At 38.3% G+C, this 26,067-nt stretch overlaps 8 protein-coding genes across 9 annotated transcripts; 1 reads left to right on the plus strand and 7 right to left on the minus strand.

The window, feature by feature from the left end:
- LOC104743693 lies at nt 213-1,007 on the minus strand. The gene has a single exon (XM_010464744.1). It carries the CDS (start codon nt 1,005-1,007, stop codon nt 213-215), a length of 795 nt encoding a protein of 264 aa, XP_010463046.1.
- On the minus strand, nt 6,433-9,008 carry LOC104741752. Its single transcript, XM_010462666.1, has 7 exons — nt 8,539-9,008; nt 8,328-8,461; nt 7,986-8,234; nt 7,638-7,772; nt 7,359-7,541; nt 7,062-7,223; nt 6,433-6,968 (listed from the first exon to the last, which is right to left on the minus strand). Exons 1-7 carry the CDS (start codon nt 8,798-8,800, stop codon nt 6,525-6,527), a joined length of 1,569 nt encoding a protein of 522 aa, XP_010460968.1. The 5' UTR covers nt 8,801-9,008; the 3' UTR covers nt 6,433-6,524.
- On the plus strand, nt 9,282-13,597 carry LOC104741753 (LRR receptor-like serine/threonine-protein kinase FEI 1). 2 transcript variants are annotated; one of them, XM_010462667.2, is made up of 14 exons: nt 9,282-9,454; nt 9,914-10,137; nt 10,239-10,374; nt 10,456-10,527; nt 10,610-10,681; nt 10,783-10,854; nt 11,173-11,244; nt 11,329-11,400; nt 11,597-11,685; nt 11,783-11,941; nt 12,036-12,368; nt 12,446-12,694; nt 12,785-12,918; nt 13,008-13,597. In XM_010462667.2, the coding sequence occupies exons 2-14, from the start codon at nt 10,038-10,040 to the stop codon at nt 13,224-13,226; spliced, it is 1,779 nt and encodes a 592-aa protein (XP_010460969.1). In that variant the 5' UTR covers nt 9,282-9,454; nt 9,914-10,037; the 3' UTR covers nt 13,227-13,597. The 2 variants fall into 2 exon arrangements, with proteins under 2 accessions (XP_010460969.1, XP_010460971.1); XM_010462669.2 differs by having other exon boundaries at nt 12,449-12,694; nt 13,008-13,595.
- LOC104741754 (pentatricopeptide repeat-containing protein At1g31430-like) lies at nt 13,472-15,595 on the minus strand. Its single transcript, XM_010462670.2, has one exon. The coding sequence runs from the start codon at nt 15,449-15,451 to the stop codon at nt 13,745-13,747; it is 1,707 nt and encodes a 568-aa protein (XP_010460972.1). The 5' UTR covers nt 15,452-15,595; the 3' UTR covers nt 13,472-13,744.
- On the minus strand, nt 15,685-18,611 carry LOC104741755 (SH3 domain-containing protein 1-like). Its single transcript, XM_010462671.2, has 10 exons — nt 18,263-18,611; nt 17,870-17,983; nt 17,704-17,773; nt 17,469-17,617; nt 17,244-17,345; nt 16,941-17,141; nt 16,796-16,858; nt 16,356-16,712; nt 16,194-16,268; nt 15,685-16,100 (listed from the first exon to the last, which is right to left on the minus strand). Exons 1-10 carry the CDS (start codon nt 18,320-18,322, stop codon nt 15,978-15,980), a joined length of 1,314 nt encoding a protein of 437 aa, XP_010460973.1. The 5' UTR covers nt 18,323-18,611; the 3' UTR covers nt 15,685-15,977.
- LOC104743694 (probable aspartic protease At2g35615) lies at nt 19,501-21,026 on the minus strand. The gene is made up of 2 exons (XM_019235957.1): nt 20,107-21,026; nt 19,501-19,918 (listed from the first exon to the last, which is right to left on the minus strand). Exons 1-2 carry the CDS (start codon nt 21,024-21,026, stop codon nt 19,501-19,503), a joined length of 1,338 nt encoding a protein of 445 aa, XP_019091502.1.
- LOC104741756 (vitellogenin-2-like) lies at nt 21,317-22,456 on the minus strand. The gene has a single exon (XM_010462672.2). The coding sequence runs from the start codon at nt 22,361-22,363 to the stop codon at nt 21,449-21,451; it is 915 nt and encodes a 304-aa protein (XP_010460974.1). The 5' UTR covers nt 22,364-22,456; the 3' UTR covers nt 21,317-21,448.
- Nucleotides 22,594-25,460, minus strand: LOC104741757 (protein NUCLEAR FUSION DEFECTIVE 4-like). Its single transcript, XM_019236434.1, has 3 exons — nt 24,951-25,460; nt 24,023-24,834; nt 22,594-23,173 (listed from the first exon to the last, which is right to left on the minus strand). The coding sequence occupies exons 1-3, from the start codon at nt 25,017-25,019 to the stop codon at nt 22,675-22,677; spliced, it is 1,380 nt and encodes a 459-aa protein (XP_019091979.1). The 5' UTR covers nt 25,020-25,460; the 3' UTR covers nt 22,594-22,674.

The raw sequence follows: 26,067 nt of genomic DNA on the forward strand, positions 1-26,067 counted from the left end.
ACATACTAACGCATCGTTCAGTCCTGGTGGAAACTCGCCTGTTTGAAAAAAACTGCAACACAAGGCGCACAACTGACTCTCCCACCACTGTCCAACAACTTTGATAAAAGATAGGCTGGAACCCATCTGGTCCCGGAGCTTTGTAAGCACCCATGCTACCGATAGCCGCTTCCACCTCAGTCGACAGAATCGGTTTACTCAGACTGAGCTTCTCATCCCAAGTAAGTCTCTGAAAACCCTCCCACGGTAGGCTTGGAACCACCAAGCCTCTCCTCCTTATGCAGCAAATCATCCGTCTGCATAACATCCAGTGAGTCTTGCACTTCCTTGATCTCCCTCAGCAACTTCTCTTTACATTGATGAACATCCCCGAAGACCTCTTTGTGCCATTTCTTCAAAACCATCTTCAAGGCATCCAGCGCCTCTATGGTAGATAGATCACGTCGCCAAGATGCCTCCAACAATTCTTTGAAACTGCCATGACTTAACCAAGCTGCTTCGAAGCGAAATGGTCGTCGTCTAGGATCCCTATCCACCATTGGACTCAGTTGAACATAAACCGGGGCATGATCTGAAGCCAGAAAAGGCAAATGAGAAACAATCGCCTCCTGCCACTTTATTCTAGCTTGTGCACAGCACAAAACCCTATCTAGGCGCTTAGCTACAAAATGCTGAGCTATCTTCCCTCTTCTCCAGGTGAACTTGTTCCCGCGAAAGCCCATGTCGATCAATGACTCAGAAATAATCCAGTCACCAAACGAAAGAGAATCAGCCGACAACAGCCCATTTCCTCCCGATCTCTCATCCAGTCGAATGATAGTATTAAAATCACCTCCCACAATCAAAGGATCTGCAACTCCAACCATCGTATCATGCAGCTTGGTCCATAACCCGCTCCTTCGACTCACAGTAGGAGCTGCATATACTGCAATAACATGGACTACCTCCGCACCATTCACTACACGGGCATGAATGAATTGGTCAGAGGACTCAACAATATCCACCATACCGATCTCCCTTCTCCACAACAACCATAAGCCACAGCTCTGCCCATTCGCATCTACCCGGAACGAATGATCACAACCCAGTCCCCGACATATGCGACTCGCATTCTCCCCACCCGCATGAGTCTCAAAGACAACGAGTAGATCTGTAGCAAACTTCTTCAATAAATAACGAATTGAGCGGCGGAATTGAGGTTAATTTACCCCCCGACAATTCCAAAATAAACAATTCATAACGAATTTACAGCAAAACACCAGAACCACCGGGGAAACCTGTTACGTAGCCGAGGACTCCATCGGTATACCCGACGAGTAATCTCGCAAATCATCTGGACAAATCCCCCCATTACCAGGAGGAACCGACTTCTCCGTCAAGATCTCCTCAGAACTCTCTCTCCCAACTACCTCAACCGCCGTGACAGAGCCACCGGAACTGAACGCTCCACCCGATCTCCCCATATTTTCCAGCTCAACACGGAGACGTTTCCCATTCGACGTTAACGACAAAGGCTCAATCGGATTACCAAAAATCAAACCCTTACCGGGCTTATTTGGTCTACTCGGTTTCACCTTCAGCCCATTTACAACCCCCTTATTCTTGTGAGACTTATTATCCGTTGGCCCACTCCGGCCCAAACTTTTCCCTTTACTTATTTGATCTTGCGGATCACGCTTCCCACCATGCAATATCGGGACCATCCTCACATTTTCCTTATTCGACCCAGTCTGAATATTTTCTTGCGTAGGATCTACCAAAATCAATGATTGCTCCAAATCTCCAAATTTATTGGAAACAGTAATATTCACAATATCTTTTGGTAAGATCTCCCGGAAATTACGCCCAACTCCCCCCGTCGAACCCCCTGCCGCAAAAGCAACCACCCGCTTTGATGAACTGGCTTTCCGACCACCTTTACGAACTGCAATAAACCCATCATCTGCCTTATCCACCGTCCCGACGTGGTACCTTCCTCCCGCAAAGGCGGGGTAACGGTCTCTGTGACAATCGCACGGCGGGGGCAGACGTGCACCAAATTTCCATAAATACCACAACCAGAGCAAATATTTGTCAAACCTTCGTAAGAAACGAAATATCGTTCTCCATTCACTTGCACCGTACCCTTCAATGGCCTCCGCAAATCAACCTCAACACACACTCGAGCGAAGCAAGCTCTATCAAAATTGAGCATAGTCATATCAACCCGAATAGGTGTCCCCAAACCTCGAGCAGTGGCCATGAGGATTCTCTGGTGGTAAAAGTTCAGTGGAAGGTTGAACAACCGAACCCAATCAAATAAAGCCGTTAAGTAAATATATGAAAACTAAAGTTAGAGTTTTCAAATCTATTTAAAATTAAGCATTAATCAAATCTTCTAATCAAACTAAAATGCTAACAAGAAAATCAAAATGTATTTTCTTTTAATTTTGGGCAGGCCGAGTCCAGTCGGGCTAATCCAAAAAAACTATTTAGTCCGAACGGACTTACCCCAGAAAACTCAATTTTCTTCCGAACATATATATAATTAAGCGTGAGCCCAAAGTTTTTCATGATGGGATCGAGTTAACCTGCATGTGTTAACCTTAATTGACATGCCAATGGGGCCACGGCCTAAACTGTCTCAAGAAAATATTCATGAAAACTTAACTTTCCCTAAATCAATTTTAAACAATAACAGACCTTCCAAAAAAAAAAAAAAATGAAAACATTCTTAAACACCGTTTCTTTGACCAATAATGAGAAAGTGTTGATTATCAAAGTGATGTTCTAATTTTGTTCTCTTATTTCTTCCATCAAGTCTGATAAAATACTCGCTTTAAAGCTTTATTGGTTTTTGATTTATAGTTGGAGAATATTATCGGGAAATTGAAAACAGAGAAGTATGGAGACAGACAAGATTCTTGAGGAAGTGAAAAGACACAAATGCAGTCTCTGAGCAACTTGTGGAAGATCCAGCAAAGGAAGGGGACATGTAAAAGCAGATCAAGAAAGAGAGCTAAAGACACATATATAAGAAGAAGCTTGATGAACCAAATATCTTCTTATCCAATCATCGCAGCTGTTCTTTTAGTTCTTTCTCTGTTAGATAGGTTCCAAATTTACACTATTCTTATATGAGAAATTAACTGATTTAATATCAGCACAAGCATCATCACTCTAGTCATCTTCATATGTTATTAGATAATATGTATCCTCAACATGAATTGAGACACTAAGACTTTTTTGAATTTCTTTTCCAACAAGAAACAAAACCGCAATAAAAGAAACTTAAGGAAACCTTACTGACAAGAAAAGTTCCAAAACACCAATTAGAGCCAAACTCTCTACTGCCTACAACATTCAAGTCATAAAACAACATCAACGTAAGAACTCCAGCAGAGCCTCCAACTCTTCCTCAATTTCTTTCACCCGAGTCTCACCAACCTCTCTCAGTTTCTTCTCCAGCCAATCCCAAATAAGATAGTGTTGAATATGCGTTGGCCAGATCATTATTGGAGAGTTTCTCAGGGGATTGGCACTGAATCTCAGACAAGGTTAGCAGGCTGTTCAAGTATGTTGTTCTCAGACGTGGGTTCTCCACACGGATTTTTGATGCAATGTCTGGGTGCTCTTCGAACAGATTGTTAACAGTTTCTACCTGCACGTACGTGATAAAACCATCTCAGATGCCATTTTTTTTCGAGATCTCAAAACATACCAACAAACCAAATATGCAACTTGTACAAGAAAGTGAATTATATAGTTTACAAGTAGTTTTCGTACCTGTGAAGGAAGAACTTGAAACCCATTGCATTCGACGCTTTCATTTACTAATAAAGTTTCCTCTACGACATCTGATTTGCCAACAACTTTAAGAACACCAACTTTGGCAACAATCTTGACTTCTCCATTCACCAGAAACCCACCATTTATGTCAAGAAGTTCCGTAAGGGGAAGCACTGCTTTGTAACCCCAGGTGGGAGACTTCTGATCAAACCAGTTTACTAGTGCTGTGAAGTCAAGAAACATATAACTTTTTAGTCAACGGATAGAATTGCACAGCGCATATATACATTTGAATCCCGCAGCAACACAAGTCCCATGAGTACATGACGCGTAAAGTGCAAAGCCATAAAATATGAATTTTCCTTTGTCAGCCTTAGAAAAATAATTGTAAAACAATAACCTTTATGTTGGCAGAGTTCCTCTGAAATTTGATTGAAAACAGCTAGGCTATATTTTGTGTGTCTTTTCCAACCATCAGGCAAAGATTCAGAATCAGCAACAGAAAGAAACAGAGTCAAACTTTTATTTTTATCTTCACCACATCCCTTGGGATAGCCCAGTAGACGCCTGCAAGTAAAAACCAAAACCAATAAAGGAATGGACAATATCACGTAAACCTAAAATGAACGAACACATTAGAAAAACCAACCAACTTTCCATACCATTTGGAGTCACCAACTACGAAATTATCAGAATAAACTTTCTCAGATTGCAAAGAGGAGAAATTCTTAATCGTCCATGTGATCTTCTTTTCATATTGCTTCTCCATTGATCTTGATGAAGAAGACTCCTTGCAATCAAACTACCAGAACATTAATCGATAGGTTAAATGAATCATACAATCCAAGTGGCACACAACCAAATTTGTTAACTAAACAAAACCAACAATTTAAACTACAGAATCAAAATGAGAGATAGAGAGAGAGACGAGAGTAAGATTACACTATGAATTCGAAGCTTTTAAAAGTTCAAACAACACACACAGCCAATATTTTTTTTTAATAAGTAACCAAATTCGAGAATACGCAGAGTCACTGGACTTATAAAGCAACTAACTGAGTAGAGGAATATGAAACGCTTCGGCTACTCATAGCTAATATTTAATGCGGCCACAAATAACCACGGTATATTAGTTATGATGCATTTTGGTTTGGTTTTAAGAACTAGTCCCAAGTCTAGAATTTGATTATGGTTTTAAAGAACTCAAGATTGTTAAAAGTATAAACTCACTTTAATTAGTTTAAGAAAAGGAATTGCTCAAAACTTAAACTCTCAATCTCTCTTTCTCTCAAAACCACTGCACAATTATGTCATGCCTCGACACCTATATATATATAGTAAAACCCCAATCCTAATCCTAGTAGGAAACACCTAAGTTTAGATAACTCCTAAACTTATTTGATCATTATCACTAAAAATCATAACTCTAATAGGATTAGTATAGCTTACCCTCAAGCTAACTTCAAACTTAAACCAACACCGAGTAAAATTATTTTTTGGCTTTAGGTCCAAAGGAAAACATAACCTTTCCCTAGATCAATTTTGAACAATACTAGGGGTGAACCTCTTCATTCACCCATTGTAAAATAAAGAAATAAAATCTGTATACATTATTATAAAATTATAAACTTAAACTGCTCTTTAATAAACCAAACCGACATATAATTTTGTTCTACTTGTAAAATCTAAACCCTAACCATCTCATTTGTGAACCCAAACCGACATATAATTTTGTTCTACTTGTAAAATCTAAACCCTAACAATCTCATTTGTGAACCCAAACTGACATATAATTTCGTTCTAATTGTAAAATCTAAACTCTAATATCTCATTTGTAAACCCAGACCGACATATAATTTTGTTCTACTTGTAAAATCTAAACCCTAACCATCTCATTTGTGAACCCAAACCGACATATAATTTCGTTCTAATTGTAAAATCTAAACCCTAACCATCTCATTTGTGAACCCAAACCGACATATAATTTTGTTTTAATTGTAAAATCTAAACTCTAACCACTTCATTTGTAAACCCAAACCGGTATATAATTTTGTTCTAATTTTAAAAATATAAATCAAGCCAATATTTAACTTTCCTTAATCAAAAGTATACAAAATTTGTTTTCTTAATTTGTTTTGCTTTTTAATTTAATTTTGATTTATTTTTTAAATGAAATATTAGATGGAATATTCTGATTGGCTGAAAAAAGATGAGGTGAACAAAAGTATTTTTCATCAATTTTTTGTTTTTGTAAATAACACCGCTTATATGGCTAAATGATGAGAATGTCAAATTTGAGGAGTTTCCTTTTTCCTCAAATTTTGTTCCTTTTTTTCTGCAAGTCTAATAAAATGACCTATGCCTAATTACTTTGAAAATGACTAATTTACCAAACATCATTATTCAATTGAATAATGACTAATTTACCTGTTAAATCACATAAATTGAATAATGATGTTTGGTTATTGTATTTGGCTATTTGTTTAGTTTAAATTAAACAAATGTTTCTGCTTTGTTATTGCTTTTGCTTGCTCAATCTATCTTCTACTTTGGCATCTTTGCTCTTTGATACAAATGGCTAATAACGTCAGCAAATGCAATCTCTCTCCGCTCCTCATGACATGATACTTCATTACTTTGTTAGGAGAGAACGAGAGCACGAGAGAAGTTTTTTAGGGTTTTTTTTTTTGTTTTCAATGTAAAAAGTTGCTCTATTTAATAATACAAAAATTCTATTTCCACTTTTTGTCAGTCTCTCAAATATTTTTCTTCATCTCGGAGTCAAGCTTTGTCCTAAAACCTGGAACCCGAATCGAAGCAATGTCCTGTAGTTTCTCCATAAGGCCAGGTCTTTGGTTTTGCTTCTTTACAGTATCAATCAGAAGATGGTATTCCAATAGCGTAGCCTCTGGTAAAGGTTCCAAGAACTCACACTTAGACAAAATCTCTGGAGGAGGAACACCTGAGATGAGGTTTGTGTCGAGTTTTGATCTGTCTTTCTTTGCTTCTTTTGGTTGTTTAACCAGAGTACCCTCAAGAGCTGAAGGAGATGCACCAGGAATCACTTCCCGTGTGAAGGGTAATGATCTTGCGGGTTGCAAGCAGAATTCTATCCACTGGTGGATTATTGGAGATGGGCCTCGGACTCGTCCTCCTATATTTTCTGCTTCTTTACCAGACTCACTAACAGCCGGGATTGCCTTTGAATAACGATGATGCTTCAGGGGTTAGTGACTAGATATATTACATGGTAGCATTCAGAATATTAAGAAAGTTTTAAGACTGTCACTTACCCATAGATCAGCCCATAAGGTGGCCCCGGACTTGGGAACAATCACTGTAACATTAGACATACGTTTTGCGACAGGGATAATATCGCTGCTCCACCCAACAGTGACCCAGACATCTCCGACATTGAAAGCTTTTAAATAGTTGTTACTGTCAAACAGTCTAATCTATAAGAAAAATGGGAAACAAGATCAGCCACCATTATCATTTTTGCTAAATAACTATAGATGTTTGAAACATGTTAAACTCATGTGCTCTCTTTTAGTCTTTAGGGTATGGAGAGATAGTAAAAAGGCAAAAACCTGTTTCATAAGTGATGCTAGATTTTTTTCCACGGCGATTCTTCCTCCAGCAACTTGTGAATCCAGGTCTGTCGTGTTGTATGATGCTCCCATGTATTTGAGAACAGCACCAATAACCTCTCTAGGACAATTTACCATTGCGATCCTCCCTGCAAGCTCGGGTCGCCACAGATCATCCCAGTCCTACAACCAGAAAAAATGTTCAGTGACATTCACTTCTTTTAAATAGGCACAAAGCTATAAACAGTAAGATAGCGTTTCAATATAAACTATACAAACCTCTATCGGAGCCAATTTGTAATTCTGAAATTTGCTCTTTTTGTATGCTATTACCATGGTGCCCCAGCGATATGGCACAGCCCACGTTTCACCGTCAGGAGATTTTTCTCCCGCATAGTTCCTGCGGAGATAAATCTGAGACTTTCTAAGTCATGGAATGAACCCTCAGAATTTCCAAGTCTACAGAGTAAGACTATGCCTCTAAATCTCTCAAGTTAGTGTTTTGTATCACAATACATAATCCAGACCAACCTAACAAACTCAATCTATTTGATCAATGTAGAAATCCATCCCTTGCATAACGACTGATATATTCATATTGCTAAAACCACTGATTTAAATTCTCACCTTCCATTTCTCACTCAAGCCTTTATACCAATCCTGATCTTCAATCCCTTTCATTGGCTCAATCAGCTTTTCCTTAATAGCATAACTAATCCAAGAATCACCAATACTGATCATATCAGCTGCAGAAGTTGAAGCAGAACCTTTATTCCCCTTTTTACTAGGCTTACATAGATCAAAGAAAATCTCTTCAAGATTTGCTAAGAACCGAGTCTTTAACCTCACTCTCTTCCCTTGTGAGCTCATAAATTCCTAAACTCAATCCAAAAAACATACAATTTCAGCTAATAAGCTAAGATTCAAAATAAGAAAATGGAACACAGAGAAGTGAAAAACTAAGACAACCTTGATCCATGATGGTGGCACTGAACCACGCAATGCAACGAGTTTTAACGGCACAGTCAGAGAATACACTTTAGACTTGTAAGCTTCGAAGTCTGCTTCCAATTTTGCTTCTTCAACTTCATGATTCTCTTCACCTGCAAAACTCATTCCATTAAAATTCAAATCCATTGAAACCCAAAGAGAGTAACGAAAATGTTCAAATTTCACGCACCAGATACAGTTTCTGTGTTGATTTCATTCTCCTTAGCCACAATCGGCTGAGGTAGCAACCGAGCTGAGGCTGGAGAACAGACGCGAAGGCTGCTTAAACCGAGAAACAGCACAGTCGAAGCAGAGAGACGAACGATACTCTCATGAAACCTTTCGCCTCGAGAAACTCGTGCGACGATGACTCTCCGTCCTCCGTCGCGTTGGTTCCCGCCGTAGAACAAGCTCGCCGGCGGTTTCAGGGAAAGAGTCGCCGCCGTAGCCATCGAAAAAAACGCAAAATGCGACACAACCAACCAGCAAAGCAACAGTGGCGGATCAAATCTAATCTCTACCGGTTTATTCCGGTTTGTTAAAACGGGTGGGCTTATATACAAAACGGCTCGTCAATTAGTATAATGGGCCTTAAAAAGGGCCCAATGAAGGTATCGACCGAGGGAGAGAGAGATAGGAGGAGGCTAGCTAAGGTGTAGCTGGCATAATAATTGGGTTTGTCTATCAGTATAGGAAAGCGTCGGTTGGCACGTGCGGGAGGTCGAGATCGGCACGTGCGAGACCCACTTCGTTTCTTCTCATTGGTCGTATGCTTTGGAGAAGAAAGCATCTTCTCTCTTCTCTCAAACTCTCTTACAAAAACTTAATTAAATTTGTAAACACAAACACTTCTCTTCTCTCTCTTCTTTCTCTTCTCTCACACACAACACAACACTCTCTAGCTTTCTCTCTCTTCACTCTTACCATAAAAATAAATCACACACACAACCCCAAAAAAAAAAAAAAGTGATTTTTATTTTTGGGTCTCGTTTAGTTAATATATAAATTTTCGTGCTTTACAGCTCAATTAGTCGTCTTCTTCCTCTGTCTCTCAATTTCTCAATTCCTCTTCTTCATCTTCCTCTCCGATCCATTTTGTAGTCTTGGTACTAATTCTTTTGCTTCAAAGTTTTGACCTTTTGGTATTGTGTGGGGGGGGGGAAAGAGTTTGGTTTTTGGGTCTTTTGCTGAATCGTTTTTTTTTTGTTTTTCTGATTTTGAGTTTTTGATTGTTTTAACTGTTTGAATCTTATTGAAGCTTGAGCTCTTTTGGTTAATGATGCTGAATTTGGGAATTTTGTTTGGCAGAATTTTTCACTCTCACTTTTCTAATTTTAGGAATTGTGGAAGTGGGTGGGATTCTTGTGGGACAGTTTCACTGTTCTAGGTACTCAAAATGTAGATGGGAGCATGCATAAGTTGATGTGTTATTGTTGTTTGATTTTTGGGCTACTGTATGATATTATGTACAATTGCGTATGTTTATGTTATGTTGCTAAGTGTACTTGAACTCTTCAGGGCTCCTTAGTAATCTGAAAAATATAAGTATTTCCTTCGTTTTTCAGGAGTCTAGTTTCTTACTTGGACATAGTAGACCCATGGGATCATCAAATAGCTGACTATCTGTTACAAGGACGAGGCTCTTCTCTCAAATGATTGGTAGTAGTTATATTATGCTTGGACAGTGCCATGATGGGCATCTGTGAGATGAAAAGCTGCTGGGCATGGCTTCTTTTGATCTCATTGATTTGTGCACTATCAAACGAAAATCTAGCCATTAGTCCTGACGGTACACTTACTGCCATATGAATCGTTCACTCATTACCATTCATAGCGTCCTGGACCTTTCTATAGAGCTTTAATCCTTTTTTTGCTTGTTACACCATTCAGGCGAGGCGCTTCTGAGCTTCAGAAATGCAGTTAGTAGATCAGATAGTTTCATCCATCAGTGGAGACCAGAAGATCCAGATCCATGTAAATGGAATGGAGTGACATGTGATGCAAAAACGAAGAGAGTTATTACCTTGTAAGTCTTGAATCTTGTTGGGATTTAGTTTAAGCGTTTTATCTTCAGTATTTTTGTTCCCTAATGTTTCTTCTTTCGCAGGAATCTTACTTATCACAAAATAATGGGACCTTTACCTCCTGAGATTGGAAAGCTGGACCATTTAAGGCTTTTGTATGTACTCTCTAACCTTAAATTCATTTTATTAATTAAGAGTATAATTAATCTGATGCTGATCACCTGTGTGTCGTTGCAGAATGCTTCACAACAATGCCCTATATGGATCAATACCTACAGCATTGGGAAATTGCACCGCATTGGAGGAAATGTAAGTGCTCTTCCTGGATATTTATGCTGATTCCACATGTTTTCTAAGAGACCAGTTCCAGTTGTTCATGGTCATCAAAATTTTCCAACTGGTTTTTGCAGTTACTTGCAGAGTAACTACTTCACTGGACCAATCCCAGCTGAAATAGGAGACTTGCCTGGCCTTCAAAAGCTGTATGGGTTTTTTTTCCTCTTCCATATATTTGCAGATGCGTCGGTCTTTTGGTCTCTGGAATTACTGTTAGTGTTTGTTTTATTTACTTCTGTCACTATCTAGGATCATGGTAACCTATGGTTGACTGCATAATGTCTTTTCATGCTACATTATATTCAGAACTGGTTATGCCTCTACTCTTAGTGAGCCTGTAAAAGTACTGTAATTTGAAAAGCACGATACTGTTTACTTCCGTTCAACTTAGTTCAAATAGTGATTGCTATATTCTCCGAACTAAAACTAACTTTTTTTTTTTTTTTTTTTTTCATATCTTCAAGGGACATGTCAAGTAACACTCTCAGTGGAGCTATCCCTGCTTCGCTTGGGCAGTTGAAAAAGCTTGCTAACTTGTGAGCACCTTAATCTCTATCTTCCGTTGTAATTGTACATATTCCAGTTTTGTGAATCTTTCTGTTTCATTTTGTCTTCTGAAGCAATGTCTCAAACAACTTCCTGGTGGGGGAAATACCTTCTGACGGGGTGCTCCCTGGATTTTCTAAGAACTCGTAAGAAAACATAATCCCTTTCCTCTTTCAGGGTTAGAAAAATAAAGCCTCTAAACTTCATTTCAACAGCTGATCTTTCAAAGCTTCGGCTACATTTGGGATGATTTTTTCTTAACCACAGTAAATATTTAGCTAGCTTGTATCAGTGTAGCTGAAGTTTAAAAATGGTTTTCAAACTGATACATTACCCCTACAGCTTCATTGGAAACCTTAACTTGTGTGGAAAGCAAATTGATGTCGTGTGCCAAGATGATAGTCGAAACCCTTCTTCAAATTCTCAATCAGGTAAAGCAACTACGTATCCTAGCAATTTTCTGGTCAACATACAGGTTTTGTTGTGGCTCTATCACTAAAGTTATATTTGGTGTCTTCTACATTATAGGTCAAAATCCAAAGAAAAACTCGGGTAAGCTGCTTATTAGTGCATCAGCAACCGTAGGTGCGCTGCTTCTAGTGGCACTGATGTGTTTCTGGGGATGCTTTTTATATAAAAAGCTCGGTAAAGTCGAGATTAAAAGCCTTGCAAAGGATGTTGGTGGAGGTGAGCCGTGTTGAATTTTTTAGAAGAAATTATCTTGGAAAATTTCAAATTTCCCTCCATCTCCAAAAGCTTCATTATGACTTTGTCAATTCAGGTGCGTCTATTGTGATGTTCCACGGAGATTTGCCTTACTCGTCCAAAGATATTATTAAGAAGCTGGAAATATTGAATGAAGAGCACATTATCGGATGTGGAGGCTTTGGAACAGTGTATAAGCTGGCCATGGATGATGGCAACGTTTTTGCATTGAAGAGAATTCTTAAATTAAACGAAGGGTTTGATCGTTTTTTTGAGCGGGAGCTTGAGATTCTTGGCAGCATCAAACACCGATACCTAGTGAATCTACGTGGATATTGCAATTCGCCAACATCAAAGCTACTGTTATATGATTACTTGCCCGGTGGTAGCCTCGATGAAGCACTTCATGGTATGACCAATCTTCTCTTTACAACTCTCTTCCAATATTGTGAATATTTCACTGGGAATGTTTGGTTCTTGAATTAGTAGAGAGAGGCGAGCAACTGGACTGGGATTCGCGTGTAAATATCATCATAGGAGCTGCGAAAGGGTTATCATATTTGCATCATGATTGTTCTCCTAGGATTATACATCGTGATATAAAGTCGAGCAACATTTTGCTTGATGGCAATCTCGAGGCACGGGTATCAGATTTTGGTCTAGCCAAGTTGTTGGAAGACGAAGAATCCCATATTACAACCATTGTTGCAGGCACATTTGGGTACTTAGCTCCAGGTAAAGAGGCCTTTTGAGAGTCTTCACTTACATAATAAAGATTTGATCTTCGAAATGCTGAGAGTTTCCCATTTGACTTTGACTTAACAGAATATATGCAAAGCGGTAGAGCAACCGAGAAAACAGATGTATACAGTTTTGGGGTTTTGGTTCTTGAAATCTTGAGTGGGAAGAGACCCACCGATGCTTCCTTCATTGAGAAAGGCCTTAACGTTGTTGGTTGGGTACGCAAATGAAATTCTATTTTTTGATATTGATGTTTTGATTCCGACAAATTTGAGTAAAAGAACTTTTGGTTAATGATCTTTTGCAGCTAAAGTTCTTAATCAGCGAGAAACGGCCAAGGGAGATCGTTGATCCTAACTGTGAAGGAATGCAGATAGAGAGCCTGGATGCTCTTCTATCAATAGCAACACAGTGTGTGTCTTCGAGTCCAGAAGAGCGTCCCACGATGCATCGGGTTGTCCAGTTACTTGAATCAGAAGTCATGACTCCTTGCCCCAGCGAATTTTATGATTCCAGCTCCGATTGATTGCATGAACCCACCAGACTAAAACCTGAGAAAAAGTAAACAGAATCTGGTTGGGAATATCCAGATGCCTGGTGTCTATTCCATTACAGTTTTGCTCCCCCAAGAAAACCTGCAAATGCCAATGAAGATCCATCAACCTCCAGTAATGGAACAGAGTCTTTGTGTTTGTGTTGCCATTTACTTTTGCCCTCCAGTTTTACAAGATTTGAGCCATTCATTTTCAGCCCCTTCCTTTTTTTTTTTTATTTTTTTTTTGTTCAGATTTTTGGTAAAAAGAAACTTTTATTTGAACATGAAATTGAATTGTATAGTTGCGACCTTTGTAGAAAAACTCTAAATTCTTCTTTTGAAATAATCCATGTTTCTTCTTCCTCAGTCTCAGTCAAAATCTTGGTTCAGTTAAAGAACCTGATTTCAAACTCATATCGATTCATTAGCTTATATTCATGATTACTTAAAAGCAGGGAAACGATTGATAATGATTTAAGGGCACTCGTTAAAGAATGTACAAGAAAGTTTCAAATTTCAATTTCTTCATGTCCCAAACCCACCATCAGATTAGTCGTTTGATGCAGCATTGAGTTGATCTCATCCATTTTTGGGTGAGATGATGGATCATCACCAAGAATAAATTCATGAGAAACCCCTTCAATCTTGATGGAGCTGCAACCAGGAAACTTTCTGATTCCCATATCTTTCATTTTCCTTCTCACATTCGTCACATCTTCCCATCTATTAGCAGATGCGTATACACTTGCCAGCAGAGTATGAGCACTGGAATCACTTACTTCAACTTTCTCTAGCTTTTCCGCTACCCGTTCAGCTATTTCTACGTTCCCATAGTTTCGAGCAGCGCTAAGCAAAGAACAGTACACAGGAACTAGAGTTTCATCGTTTTCACTTCGCATTTCACTTATCAAATCCTCTGCTTCATCTAATAATCCAGCTCTGCAGAGTAGGTCAATTAGACAGCTGCAGTGCTCTGACTTAGGCTGGATCTTATGTACTTTGTTCATGGAATAGAAAATCCTACGTCCTTCCTCTACAAATCCACCATGATTACAAGCTGTTAAGACCGCAACAAAGGTTATATCATCTAGTCTAACACCGATATGTTCCATTTCGTTATACAAATCCAGAGCTCTCCCTGACATCCCGTTCATGGCAAGACCGTAGATAAGTGATGTCCATGAAGCCGTATCTCTCTCTTTCATTTCATAGAAAACCCCTAGAGCTGTCTCAATACATCCACATTTTGCATACATGTCAACAAGAGCAGTACCAACTACTTTATCTACTGTAACTCTATTCTCACGTATGTACCCATGTATCCACTTCCCTTGCTCTAAAGCTCCACTCTGTGCACAACCTGTCAACAGAGAGACTAACACGAAATTATCAGGCCTTATTCCCTCAGTCTGCATACACCTGAACAGTTCCAGCGCCTCATCAAACCGGTTAAACTGAACATAACCATTCATCATAGCTGTCCACAGAACAACATCCTTTACAGGACTTCTTTCAAACAACTCTCTAGCCTCATCAATCTTACCATTACTACCATACCCAGAAACCATGCTAGTCCAACACTTGACATTCTTGTCTCTCATCGAATCAAAAACCGCTCTAGCCTTATCTAGACATCCGCATTTGCAGAACATATCAACCAATGCGTTCCCAATCTTAACACTCATTTCAAATTCTGTGACAACATACTTATGAATCTTTTCACCAACTTCCAAATTCTTCAAAACCGAACAAGCTGAAAGAGTGCTCACAATCGTACCCTCATCAGCCTTCAAATTGCTCTCCTGACTCATCCTTTTAAATACAGCAACGGCATCCTCAAACCTCCCATGCCCAACATAACTAGAAATCAGTCCGTTCCAAGAAACAACATCTCGTTGAGGCATTTCGTCGAACACTTTATGAGTGGTATCCATTTTACCCAATGAAGCATACATCCCCATGAGTGAATTAGATACGTAAGAATCGAACTCAAGCCCAGCTTTCACAGCATAACCATGAACCTTCTCACCTTCTAGAACTTTCCTCAAACGACCAATTGATTTCAGGACAACCGGTAAAGTGAAACTATCAGGATACAAGCCTTGTCCTCGCAATTCACCGAACAAAGCCAAAACTTTCGTGTAACTCTTTGTCTCAGCAAGAGATTTGAGCATCTTATTATACATAAGAAGTGATGGAGTTTGTACAGAACCCATACTCTTGTCAGCAGAATACAATTGTGATTACCAAAAAATGGCGTTACAGTTTTTATGGTTTGGCCCAAAAGAAACAAATGTAATGAAAATGTAAAGTTGTCAACTTTCGTGTACATAACATTACAAAAACAGAGTCTTCACGCTTCAAACTCTGTTCGGTTTCTGAAGCTGATTACAACTTAGATTTATCTTCATCATAAAGAAGCAAGCTTTACGAAAGGTACTGAAACAAGAAACTGAAAGATCATATATTATCATAATTAGAGTTAGATTACAGAAGATAAAACAGGATTCTCACCATGGAGAAATCGACTCGAGAGTTGAGACTTAAGAAAGAGGAAGAAAAAGCACAATCGTATCTCTTACACAGATCATATTTACTCGTGGATACATATCTTAGACACAATCATACTTACGTATGACTTATGATGATATGTAGGACGAAGGTCGAAGGTAGAAAAACACACAATCGTAGCTTACACATACTTTATGGAAGTATATATATGTTTTAAGAAAGAGATCGCTGCTACTTGACGTTTGTTTCCACGATCTTGCTCGCGGGAGCTTTCTCTTGTTTCTCGACGTAAGCAGAAGGAAACCATCCGGCTTTGCCCTTGTATTCTCCTTCTGACCAGCCTGTTCCAGCCACCTGAAATTTTGTTTCATCAAACACAACAAAATTGTTAAAATTATGTTTCTGTGTTTTGTATGTATTGTTAAACACGGGTGGCAAGAAATGTACCTGCCGCACAATTACATAATCATCGACAGCTAGACTGAGTTCCCCTGGGGCTTGAGCATCAAACGGGTGCACAACCTGTCAAAAGACGAAAACATAAGTCTTTACACCCCTGAATTTGTAAAATCGATTCAAATTAGAGTTAAGAGGTTTTGAAGGCTTTACCTTTGCAAGAAAGTAGGAATCATTCTGACTGAGAAGTTGATGGTTGTGATGATCATCAGATCCATTGGACTTCTTGATCTCTTCCTGTGGACTAGACTTGAGTTCTTTCTGGTGATTGGATTTGGTTTCTTTCTGAGGAATGGACTTCTTTTCTTCCTTGGGATTGGGTTTGGTTACTTCTTGGGGGTTAGACTTGATTTCTTCTCGACGTTTTGATTCGATTTCTCCCGAGGTATTTGATTTGATCTCTCCTGAGGGATTTGAACTCACTTCTTCTTGGGGAAGAGAAGCAGCATCCTCTAAATGTAAAGGTAGTGACTTTGGTGATGATCCTATAGATTCTTCCTCAGCAATCATCTGAATAAGAAAGCAAAACCAGATCATATGACTGATTGTATCTAGTCATAATCTGAAGTATGCAAATAGAGCCAGTTACTGACCTCAGCATGTAGCTTGTCGAGGATATCAAGAGCATTACGATGATATGTTCTCTCGGCTTCAACCTGCGTTGGTAATTTCAATTCATATCCAATCAAAGGAACAAGTAAATATCATGAGCTGAAATATAATTCAAGTGATGATTACCAGAGCACGAAGGCGCTGATAAGTAACATTCTGCTGCTGATCGTCAACTTCCAACATGGCCTTAGTAGCTTCTTTGCCAAGAGTTTTCATACTTGTTTTGAGTTCAGCCAATCTCGATTCGGAATTCTTAAGTTTTATGTAGGCTTCTTCAGAAATATCAGATTCCTTCAACTTTGATCTTCTCCTCAGAACATCAGTTGCCTATTAAAATAAGCGTGTGTTTCCTCCACAAATGGTCAACACCGCAAGAAATTTCAAAATAGCTTCAAAACAAACCAGAGAGAGGTTCAATAAGATTTTTACCTGAGCTTCAACTTCTTGTCTCAGCCTGTCATAGTGATTCACCAAATGCCTAGCATCTTCCAAAGGCGCACTATATATCATAGTACGAATTGGCTCACAAACCTAACAAATAAAACTCTGAAGCTTTATTAAAAAATGAAGCTATAACTTTGCTAGCAACGTTCTCGAGCGACCCTGCCAGGTAAAAGAATAGAGAATGAAATAAAAAATGTTCCAAAAATCTACCTGCTCACTAAGAACTCCAAGGAGCGTTTCCCTCTCGCCTTCCACCGACTTGTAAGAGGTACCAAAGTGATGTGCAACTCTTGAGAGAGGAGTATTAGCATCAGGATTCTCATCTCCATATTTCTTAAAATCTTCAGCAAACTTCAACCCTATGGACATACAGTACAACATTACAAATTTGATCCCAATTCCCAAGAACTATATATATGAGATCAAGTAGAAAACAAGAACTTACCAATCTCTACAACTTTCGTGCCTGTGGCAATGAAACCTTCGAGTCCGCGAACAATATTCCTTTGCAAACGCTGTGAACAGAAGAATTTCAATAAAACCAAAACACTAATAAAGATTAGCACGAGACACCCGAAGGAAAAAAAACCTAAACTAAATCTATCTTTTACCTTTGCAGCCTTAGTAGAGCTATACAGATCTTGAAGCTTCTGATGACAATGAAGCTCTTCTTCATCAACAACAACAGCATCCGCGTTAACATGCCCTAAATGCTTCAAAACCGCCTACACAATAACCATAAATTTTATACAAATAAAGAAACCTACACAAATCTTGTCTGAAATTATAAGGTAACCTATGCCTAAAACAAGCAAAGTCCCATACTTTTCACCTAACTACATAACCAATTCATACCTCGAAAATCCTATCTACTCCCAAAAGTTATAAATCAAAACCATCACCCACTTCAAAGATTCCTCCTTTATTGATACCCACAAAACAAATTATCTCAGTAATCTAATAAAACAGAAATCTAGAAAAAAAATTAAGAAACCACCACCCACTTGCTGTTGCCTGGCGACTTGCTCTCTGAGCTTCGCCGCTTGCTTTCTTATAGCTTCCATGTCTTTAAAACCAAAACTCAAGTTCTAAGTAGCTTCAAGTTCGGTTTCTTCAGTACTACCAACCGATGATAGATCAAGATATTTGGGGAAAAGGGTAAGTTAAAAAATTCTCAGATTGAGGAAACAGAGGAGATAAAAGTAATGGATCCTTAACTCTTTTCTTTACAGGTAACAGTCGTAGAGAGAAAAAAAAAAACAAAAAGGTAACGACAATGGAGAATGAGTTATAGTGGAGAAAGTTAAGCAGCTACTCCTTCGGTTTCCAACACTGTCTTTCTTTATTTGAGTGGTCTTCAATTTTGTACTCATTTAACTTCATTTTTAATTTAGTTTTAGTCTTACATTTTATTTTTTATGAAAAGTTTATTATTCTAATATTTTTTTAATGGCACATATTAATTGGACCGCAGGATGAAAAATTATTATATGCCCATATCTTTGTTTTATTAGCTGAATATCATTTTCAACATGAGGTTATCATATACCTTAGAAAATATGAGTATTCCAAAAAGTGTTCTAGGCGTCCCCTTCCGTTTTATCTAAGCGTTAAACGCTATAGCATCATCTAAATGAGCGTTTTAACCACCTAAAATTGTAGTATTATTATTTTAATATATTTTAAAAATTTTAATTGTACAAATTTAAAATTTATAAAGCTTATTTTTATAAACATAATTATAAATATTTAATATATTATTTAAAATGAATTGATATAATGTTTTTATTTATTGTTTTGTTTTTGATTTAATATTTTTATTATTCTTATACATATTTTGTATAATTATATATATAATATTAGATATATATTAGTTTATAGTATAAATACCTAAATTGTCTAAAACCATCTAGATTCCGATTAGGTGTTCTAGGCGTTAGGCGTTGAATCATCGCCTAGTAAACATCTAGCGCTTTTTTGAATATTGAAAAATATAATTTATTTTCAATTGTTTTCAAATAAGATAAAAAAAATTAGTCAATTTCTTTGTCTGCCTTCACTTGAATGCTTTATTGGACTAAAACCAGAGGCTGGAGCTAATTTGTCTGTGAGGTTTTATTTTTAAAGAAGAAGAAATTAAAAATAATAGAGATATTATTAATATTGAATATTCATTAAATTTGGGATAATTATGAATATCAGATCATCAAAACACTAGCTCTGAAACGACACCGTTTTAGCTTTACAAGTTAGCAGAGCAATCAATGTGTTGAAACGACACAGTTTTACTCTCCAAGTCATACCCGACTAGAAAGTCCATCTGAATCAAGTTCCCGTAGATAGCAACTTCAGTTGTCGGGATTATACTCATGCACACCATATCTTCACTCAGTTTCACGAACGCATTGATCGGACTCAGCTTCACGTCGGCGTTAGTGAAGTGCATTGTTATCTCCGGCAAACCGATCGCTTTGTCTCCGGATTTGTAACAGTGTGTTAAAACCCCCTGTGGATCACTCACTCGTTTAGCTCCCGTCACTGATTTTTCCACCGCCGCACCAAAATCATCGTAAAATCCTGATTCGAGAAGTGTAAGCGTAGTTCCAGAATCGATTATGATGTTCCCAGTTGTTTTCTTTGATTTGGCGTTTAAACTATAAGTGTCAATTGGGCTGTCCACTGTCCAATGGTGTGTCCATATGGGCCCATGTGGTCATGGATCAAATTTGGTCTTTGGACCAATGGGACCATTTAATTATTGGGCATGTCCATAGCCCGCCCGTAATAGTTTGGACTGGTCTTGACCATGGGCCGAGAGCCCAATTGACAGTTCTAGTTTAAACTGTATCCTCCTCCGGTGTATGGAAGCTTGGTTTTGCCGACTGTGATTGCTTCGAGATTCAAGAAATAGTAAGTGTTGGGATCTTTTACGACTAGCGGCGTAGTGAGAGTAGCGGAATCGTTGCTTGGCTTGGAAGGTATCGAGTTGGTTCCTAAGTTTATAACGCTTGTACCGTTTGTTGTTGATGACGTGTGTGACAAGCAATACGAGAACTTCTTACCTATTGAAGAACCGATCTGGGAGACTAACGATAACGGACCGCCTCCAAGTCCAATGATTCCGTAGCCAGTTTCTTCGAACGTACCACCGTTGTTGTAGCCGCAGCCGAAGGCTGTACCAGGGAAAGAAACAGGGGAGCCAGATGGAGAATCGATGGAGATTGTTTCGGTTGCAACTTCTCCTTTGGTAAACGATTCGTCTCCATAAGAGTAACGGTATTTGCAGATGTCTCTCGATGCGTCGCACCCTTCTTCGTGTTCGGACAAAGCCTGGCAGGGTTTTGAATCACAAGATGCGGTTTTGTAGGTGGAAGACTTGTTCTTGTCGAAGAGTGGACTGTTTTGCTTGTAACATTGTTGACATGGCTTGCATTGGATCCACGTTAGGTCACTTCCCGTGTCAGCGATGGCTAGGACTTTGGACGGTGGAGTACCGATTGAGATGGACATGAAGTATTCGCCGCCGTTTGAGATTAAACCGGATTGGAGATCGGTTTTGGTTGAGAAACGACGGGAACGGGAGATTGAACGGAGAAAAGCGGCGTTTAGACGGTCGGAGACGGTGTGGTGAGGGTTGTAAAGTGGTGAGTGAGGAGAGTCACGGTGGATTAGCTCGACGGTTAAGTTTCTCCCGTGAGCTGAAGAAGTGGAAGCGAACACGAAGAAGATGGCTAAGAGAGAACATAGAAGGAATGTTTTGGTTACCATTTTCGATTTTTTGGAATGTTTTTGTGGACTGTGGTGGAAATGAGAGAAGCTTGCAAGAGTTTATATAAACAGCACGAATGGGAATGTGAAAAGATTGAAACGGCATGGAGTTTAATTAGCTTTAATTTTCACTAATACTGTTTGAGAGGTTTATTAGTGGAGATGTGGGATGGTTATTGATTAATTGAATAATTGTTACTATGAATTATGTGACTTCTGGGTTTCACTTATTATGTTTTGACGAATCAATCAACAATAGCTTTTGTGCCTTTGGCTTTATGAGAAAAGATTACAATTATTAAATTATAATTTTATTTATACTTCTGGTTACATTAATATTATCTTCAAACCGGGAAACTAAATAACCAAAAACACCTAAACCAGCCAAAACCGAAATTGCACATTTTTCCCAAATCTCTCTCTCAATCATCAAAATCGAATTTGGCTGAAGCCTGTTTGGCCATTTTGATGATCGCGGCTGCTTCTTTTCTCATCTTCTGCTGCTCTTTGAGAGCTTTCTTCAACATTTTTCTCTGATCTTCGACTGGAAACGCATTCAGATCAGACAAAAACTCGTCGAAATCGAGGTTCCTCTCTCGACCAGAAGAGTAAGCAGCAGTGTTAAACGATTTACAACTTTTGAGATTCTTGTTGTTGGTTGGTGATTTCTTCGGTGACGAACGCCAAATTGATCCGATGATCTTCGACGGAGATAGCTTGTCGAACCATGAGGAGGACTTTGATTTTGATTTCTTTTCTGGTTCTGAATCTGTTGATGGTGGTGTAGCTAAATCAATCGAAGATGGCGAAGACGATGATGATGATACGACTCTGCGTTTCTCCTTTTTGGTTTGTTTCACTGGCGAGAAAAGCTTACTCTCACTGATGTTTCCAGAATCTGAGAAATCTCCACTTCCATTAGAGACGAGCTCAGCTCGCGAACTCGATTTCAAGTCCAGATCTCGTTTGTTTCTCGAGGTTTTACTCGAATCTTCATCAGATAAACTCACAGAACCAGGATTTTTACCTTGATTTCTTCGATTTCCTGAGAAATTTGTATCCTCCTTGGGATGATGACTCGCCACGCTCTTGGACTGTGAGAGATGCTTCTTCGTTTTCTTCGACGAAGAAGACGAAACCGGGTCGGTTCGTGGAGGAGCTGGAAGAGATTTGAGGCGACGGAAACGAGATTCGAGATCATCGGGGAGAGTAGAATCGGTGAATCCAGAACAATTGATCGCAGCTATTTGCTCCAAAGCAGAGAGCTCCCTCGCTTGAGAAACCAGTTCCTCTACTGCTGAATCGTCTGTATCAGAAAAATACCCAAAATCCGCCATTTTTGGTAAAACCAAAGCTTCTTAGGGTTTCTTCCTTTTTGGTGGAGAAGAAGAAAAAAGAAATAAAGAGTGGTGAGAGAAGAAAATGATAAAAAGTCGTCACAACGGCTAATTCATGATTTTGTCAGTTACGTTGGCTCCGATACTATGCGCGTCAAACATGCGTGATTAATAACTTTATTAAAGACAAGTTTATACGAGAACATTCTATTTTTATTAATATGTAAAAGTAAAGAACTCATGTATCTTCCATTTTTGTAACCTATAGAAAAAAAATAGAGAATGTGGTTTCTTTGTGTTACAAATTTGATTTACAATGGATCAAGATCCTTGTATGATGACGATGTTATTGAACCCTGGTCTTGTTCAAGCCGGTGATAAACCGGTTTGGTTCTTATGTACAGCAACAGACTTGACACGACGCCGAGGATAGACAAGAAGCCCCAAAACATAAATGTTTTGAAGTAGCAGTCTCTTCCTAAGCAAACAATTGAGTCAGACACGATCATTGTTATCTCAGGGCTTGCGTTGGCTTCGTAAATGGAGGCAGCGATGTAACCGTATAAGAGTGAGCCGATTGGTATGTTTGTGATGAGAATGTTGTGGTTAACACCTACGCTATTGGGTCCGAAGAGATCAGATGTTATGGAGACTGCTGCTGCGAATATGAAACCTGAGCTCAGACCGATTAAGGCGGTTGCGGTTTGCAATGCTGTTTGTTGTGAGGATGATACCGCCAGTAAAAAGAAAGCGAATGGAGTTGGTAAAAGTGCGATTGTAAACCAGCCGGTTCTTGTCAAACGATATCTCCTGAAAGATCCAGTATTCTAAATGAGAACGATATCTCCTGAAAGATTCAGTATTCTAAATGAGAATCTGTTATCTCAATTTCACATTAGACATTACAGTAAAACCTCTATAAATTAATACTCTATAAATTAATAATCACTATAAATTAATAAATCTTGTTGGTCCAAAGTCGGGCCAGCGTAAAAATTAACAATATTCGATAAGATAATAAGATAATAATTTTTTTGAAATCTCAATGTAAAATATGGTCCCAATAATATCATAAATTAATAATCATGTAAATATATATATATATATATATATATACTGATATAATAGTGTATGTTTCTCCTAAAACTCATTTCTATAGAACATTTGTAATGTTGTATTTTCAAACTATAATGATATCTCTAAAATATTTTATAACATGTCATACAAATAATTAAATTTTAAAGTTTTAATTTTTAGATATGCATCATTTACAATTTGATAATTAGACAGATTATTAAAATATGAGAATTAATATTATTATTATTCATAAATTTGAATTTATGTATGTCATGTGTATAAGTCAATTTGTTTATAGTATTTGTAATTTATTGTCAATAATGCTTGATAAATATTACAAGTTCAATTCCTAAACCATAAAATTTATAACATCCGAAAGTTTAATCTTATTTTGCTATAATTGTTCTAATTTATAATTTAAAAAAATAAACAATTCATATTTTGCTATTAATTTACACTGTAAATTAATAATTATTAATTTATAGATAAATTAATATCACTATAAATTAATAAAATGTCTTGGTCCCAACATTATTAATTTATAGAGGTTTTACGGTACTTACTCTAAAATGGTAAACTTACTTGTGCATAAAATCTGGTGCGGCAGAGAGCAACCGACCGAAGAAGGAGAATGAAGAGTAGATTGTGACAAGGGTTGTAGAGTTTTGTCCCAAAGACTGAGCAATCTGTCCCAAATTGTTGCTATAAACAAGACCAATCGTGCCACCACATAAATACGCAATGTAGTATAACCAAAACTCCAATCTAGTTATGAGCAATCGAAACGAGTGTTCATCACCTAGCCTCACTATGTTCCCCATAAGTTCATATCCGGAAACAGACTCTTTTTGGCTCTTGAGCTCATCTATGTAAAGCATAACATAGCCAGAGCTTTCATGGGTTAAACGATGGTTAATAACCGGAAGAAAGTAATCCCGAGCATAAACGATAAGAGGACCACACAAGGGAAAAACCAAAAGAACTATAGCTCCGAGAAGATTCAACCGAGCTGATGAAGTACTGGAACTCGATAGTAGAAGGTGGAAACTAGTCATGACGGCTAACACATTCAAAATAGTAAACACATGAGAGTCATGTCGTCGGGACTCACTGTCTGGACTAGGGTCTATAGTTGGTTTACTAAGAACCGGGTAAAGGGCAGCAAAGGAAACAACAAGGGGAACCAAAGAGTTCAGCAGAAGGTATAAGTTTGAAGACGACGGGTTAATTGCATTGAAAGCAAGGGAGTATAAAGCTGCACTGATTCCATTGAAGCTTACTGTTAAAGATAAAGCCAGAGCACGATTGTTCGGGAAATGACGAATGCAGAGGATGAAACAAGCTGTGTTGAACCAACATATACTTAATCCAGCCAACAAGCAGCAGAGAAACACCTATCATGTTAACAAAAAAGATTCAATTCCACAATCAAATTCAGATTCTTGATTTATAAAGAACACAGAAGCAAGCAACAACATATGATTCTTGATTCGAAGTTTAATAAATGTACCAGAGAATAAGGCAGAGTGATGAGGTTGGTGATGACAAGCCACTGAACACCATAACCAACAAATCCCATAGCCGCCGCAGCAAAAAGAACGACGGAGAGAGGGAACTAACCTAAAGCGATCCCCGACGACCATCCAAACGCTTTCCCCAAATCGGAAGCCACCGCGAGGTAATTCAACCTCACCTGAGAAACTCCGAGCACCGATTTGAGATGGGAAGAGTAAGCAGAGAAATCGAAGTTGGTTCCCGTCGAAGCTTGGATCCAGATCGCCGCAACGAGAACAGTCCATTTCCGCCATCGACCGAACATGGTCCTGAGAGGCGGGAGGTGTTTCCGGTGAAACTTTGCGTCGTCGTGGTCGAAGGAGGCTCGATTAGGTCGGAGTTTATCTGAGGCATCTCTGATTCGAGGTCTCATATACAAAGAGGATGATGATGATAATGATGATGATGTTGACTGAAGCTGCAAAAAAGCGTTTAGTTGTTCATCTACCGCTTTTTGAAGATTGGGTTTTTCTGATTTTTTTGTTTTTTTTTTTGGTTTTTCAATTCGATTCGTATAATGTTTTTTTTTTTTTTTTGTAATAATAACAAGTGTCTAATTTTTAACCAAATTATCAAATGTTTAATTTTGGGTTTAGTATATTTCACTTTTTTCATTTTCTTTTGGCAATAATATTAACGTAAAAACTGTGAAAACAAACGTAAATGAAAACAAAGAAATGGAGAACTATAAGGATCCTTGCACGTTAGACTAAAAGAATCAAGAAACATGTCCATATCACTTGGGTTAGAGTAGACCAACAAACTTACTTCTTATTGGCAAAGCATACTCCACTAATGAAGAGTAATTTGTAGTGGACCAGTGGTTAAGATTAGTATGGCTATTATCGTAATGAGGTAGTAAAACCAATTTAGAGGTTTTGAGTTGAATCTGGTTTTGGACTTTTGTTTACTAGTCCAAATTAAGAGATTACATACGTTACTCACCTGCTCACTCAGGTTCGAAACTTTTTAACAATTCAATATTGTCACCAATTTGGATTAGAATACAAAAATTGGTTCGGTTTGCGGGAATGCTGACTTGGCAACAAACGTGGCAGCTGTTTAAGAAGATG

The sequence above is a fragment of the Camelina sativa genome, chromosome 14, assembly GCF_000633955.1.
Source record: "Camelina sativa cultivar DH55 chromosome 14, Cs, whole genome shotgun sequence".
In the NCBI taxonomy this organism is placed as follows: domain Eukaryota; kingdom Viridiplantae; phylum Streptophyta; class Magnoliopsida; order Brassicales; family Brassicaceae; genus Camelina; species Camelina sativa.

Excerpts from the sequence above, each read along its gene's own strand:
- LOC104741752 (XM_010462666.1), bottom strand. The coding sequence starts at position 8,800 with ATGGCTACGGCGGCGACTCTTTCCCTGAAACCGCCGGCGAGCTTGTTC. Across the intron at positions 7,773-7,985 it reads GCTTGAGTGAGAAATGGAAG|ATTTATCTCCGCAGGAACTA; the intron begins GTGAGAATTTAA and ends AGAAAGTCTCAG. Across the intron at positions 7,224-7,358 it reads TAGCATCACTTATGAAACAG|ATTAGACTGTTTGACAGTAA; the intron begins GTTTTTGCCTTT and ends TTTTTCTTATAG.
- LOC104743693 (XM_010464744.1), bottom strand. The coding sequence starts at position 1,007 with ATGGTGGATATTGTTGAGTCCTCTGACCAATTCATTCATGCCCGTGTA.
- LOC104741754 (XM_010462670.2), bottom strand. The coding sequence starts at position 15,451 with ATGGGTTCTGTACAAACTCCATCACTTCTTATGTATAATAAGATGCTC.
- LOC104741757 (XM_019236434.1), bottom strand. The coding sequence starts at position 25,019 with ATGGGATTTGTTGGTTATGGTGTTCAGTGGCTTGTCATCACCAACCTC. Across the intron at positions 24,835-24,950 it reads TCACTCTGCCTTATTCTCTG|GTGTTTCTCTGCTGCTTGTT; the intron begins GTACATTTATTA and ends TTAACATGATAG. Across the intron at positions 23,174-24,022 it reads GCACCAGATTTTATGCACAA|GAGATATCGTTTGACAAGAA; the intron begins GTAAGTTTACCA and ends TGGATCTTTCAG.
- LOC104741753 (XM_010462667.2), top strand. The coding sequence starts at position 10,038 with ATGATGGGCATCTGTGAGATGAAAAGCTGCTGGGCATGGCTTCTTTTG. Across the intron at positions 10,138-10,238 it reads TCTAGCCATTAGTCCTGACG|GCGAGGCGCTTCTGAGCTTC; the intron begins GTACACTTACTG and ends TACACCATTCAG. Across the intron at positions 12,695-12,784 it reads ATTTGGGTACTTAGCTCCAG|AATATATGCAAAGCGGTAGA; the intron begins GTAAAGAGGCCT and ends TTGACTTAACAG.
- LOC104741756 (XM_010462672.2), bottom strand. The coding sequence starts at position 22,363 with ATGGCGGATTTTGGGTATTTTTCTGATACAGACGATTCAGCAGTAGAG.
- LOC104741755 (XM_010462671.2), bottom strand. The coding sequence starts at position 18,322 with ATGGAAGCTATAAGAAAGCAAGCGGCGAAGCTCAGAGAGCAAGTCGCC. Across the intron at positions 17,774-17,869 it reads GCTCTACTAAGGCTGCAAAG|CGTTTGCAAAGGAATATTGT; the intron begins GTAAAAGATAGA and ends TTCTGTTCACAG. Across the intron at positions 16,859-16,940 it reads ATCAGCGCCTTCGTGCTCTG|GTTGAAGCCGAGAGAACATA; the intron begins GTAATCATCACT and ends TTACCAACGCAG.
- LOC104743694 (XM_019235957.1), bottom strand. The coding sequence starts at position 21,026 with ATGGTAACCAAAACATTCCTTCTATGTTCTCTCTTAGCCATCTTCTTC. Across the intron at positions 19,919-20,106 it reads CTTCCATACACCGGAGGAGG|TTATAGTTTAAACGCCAAAT; the intron begins ATACAGTTTAAA and ends CCCAATTGACAC.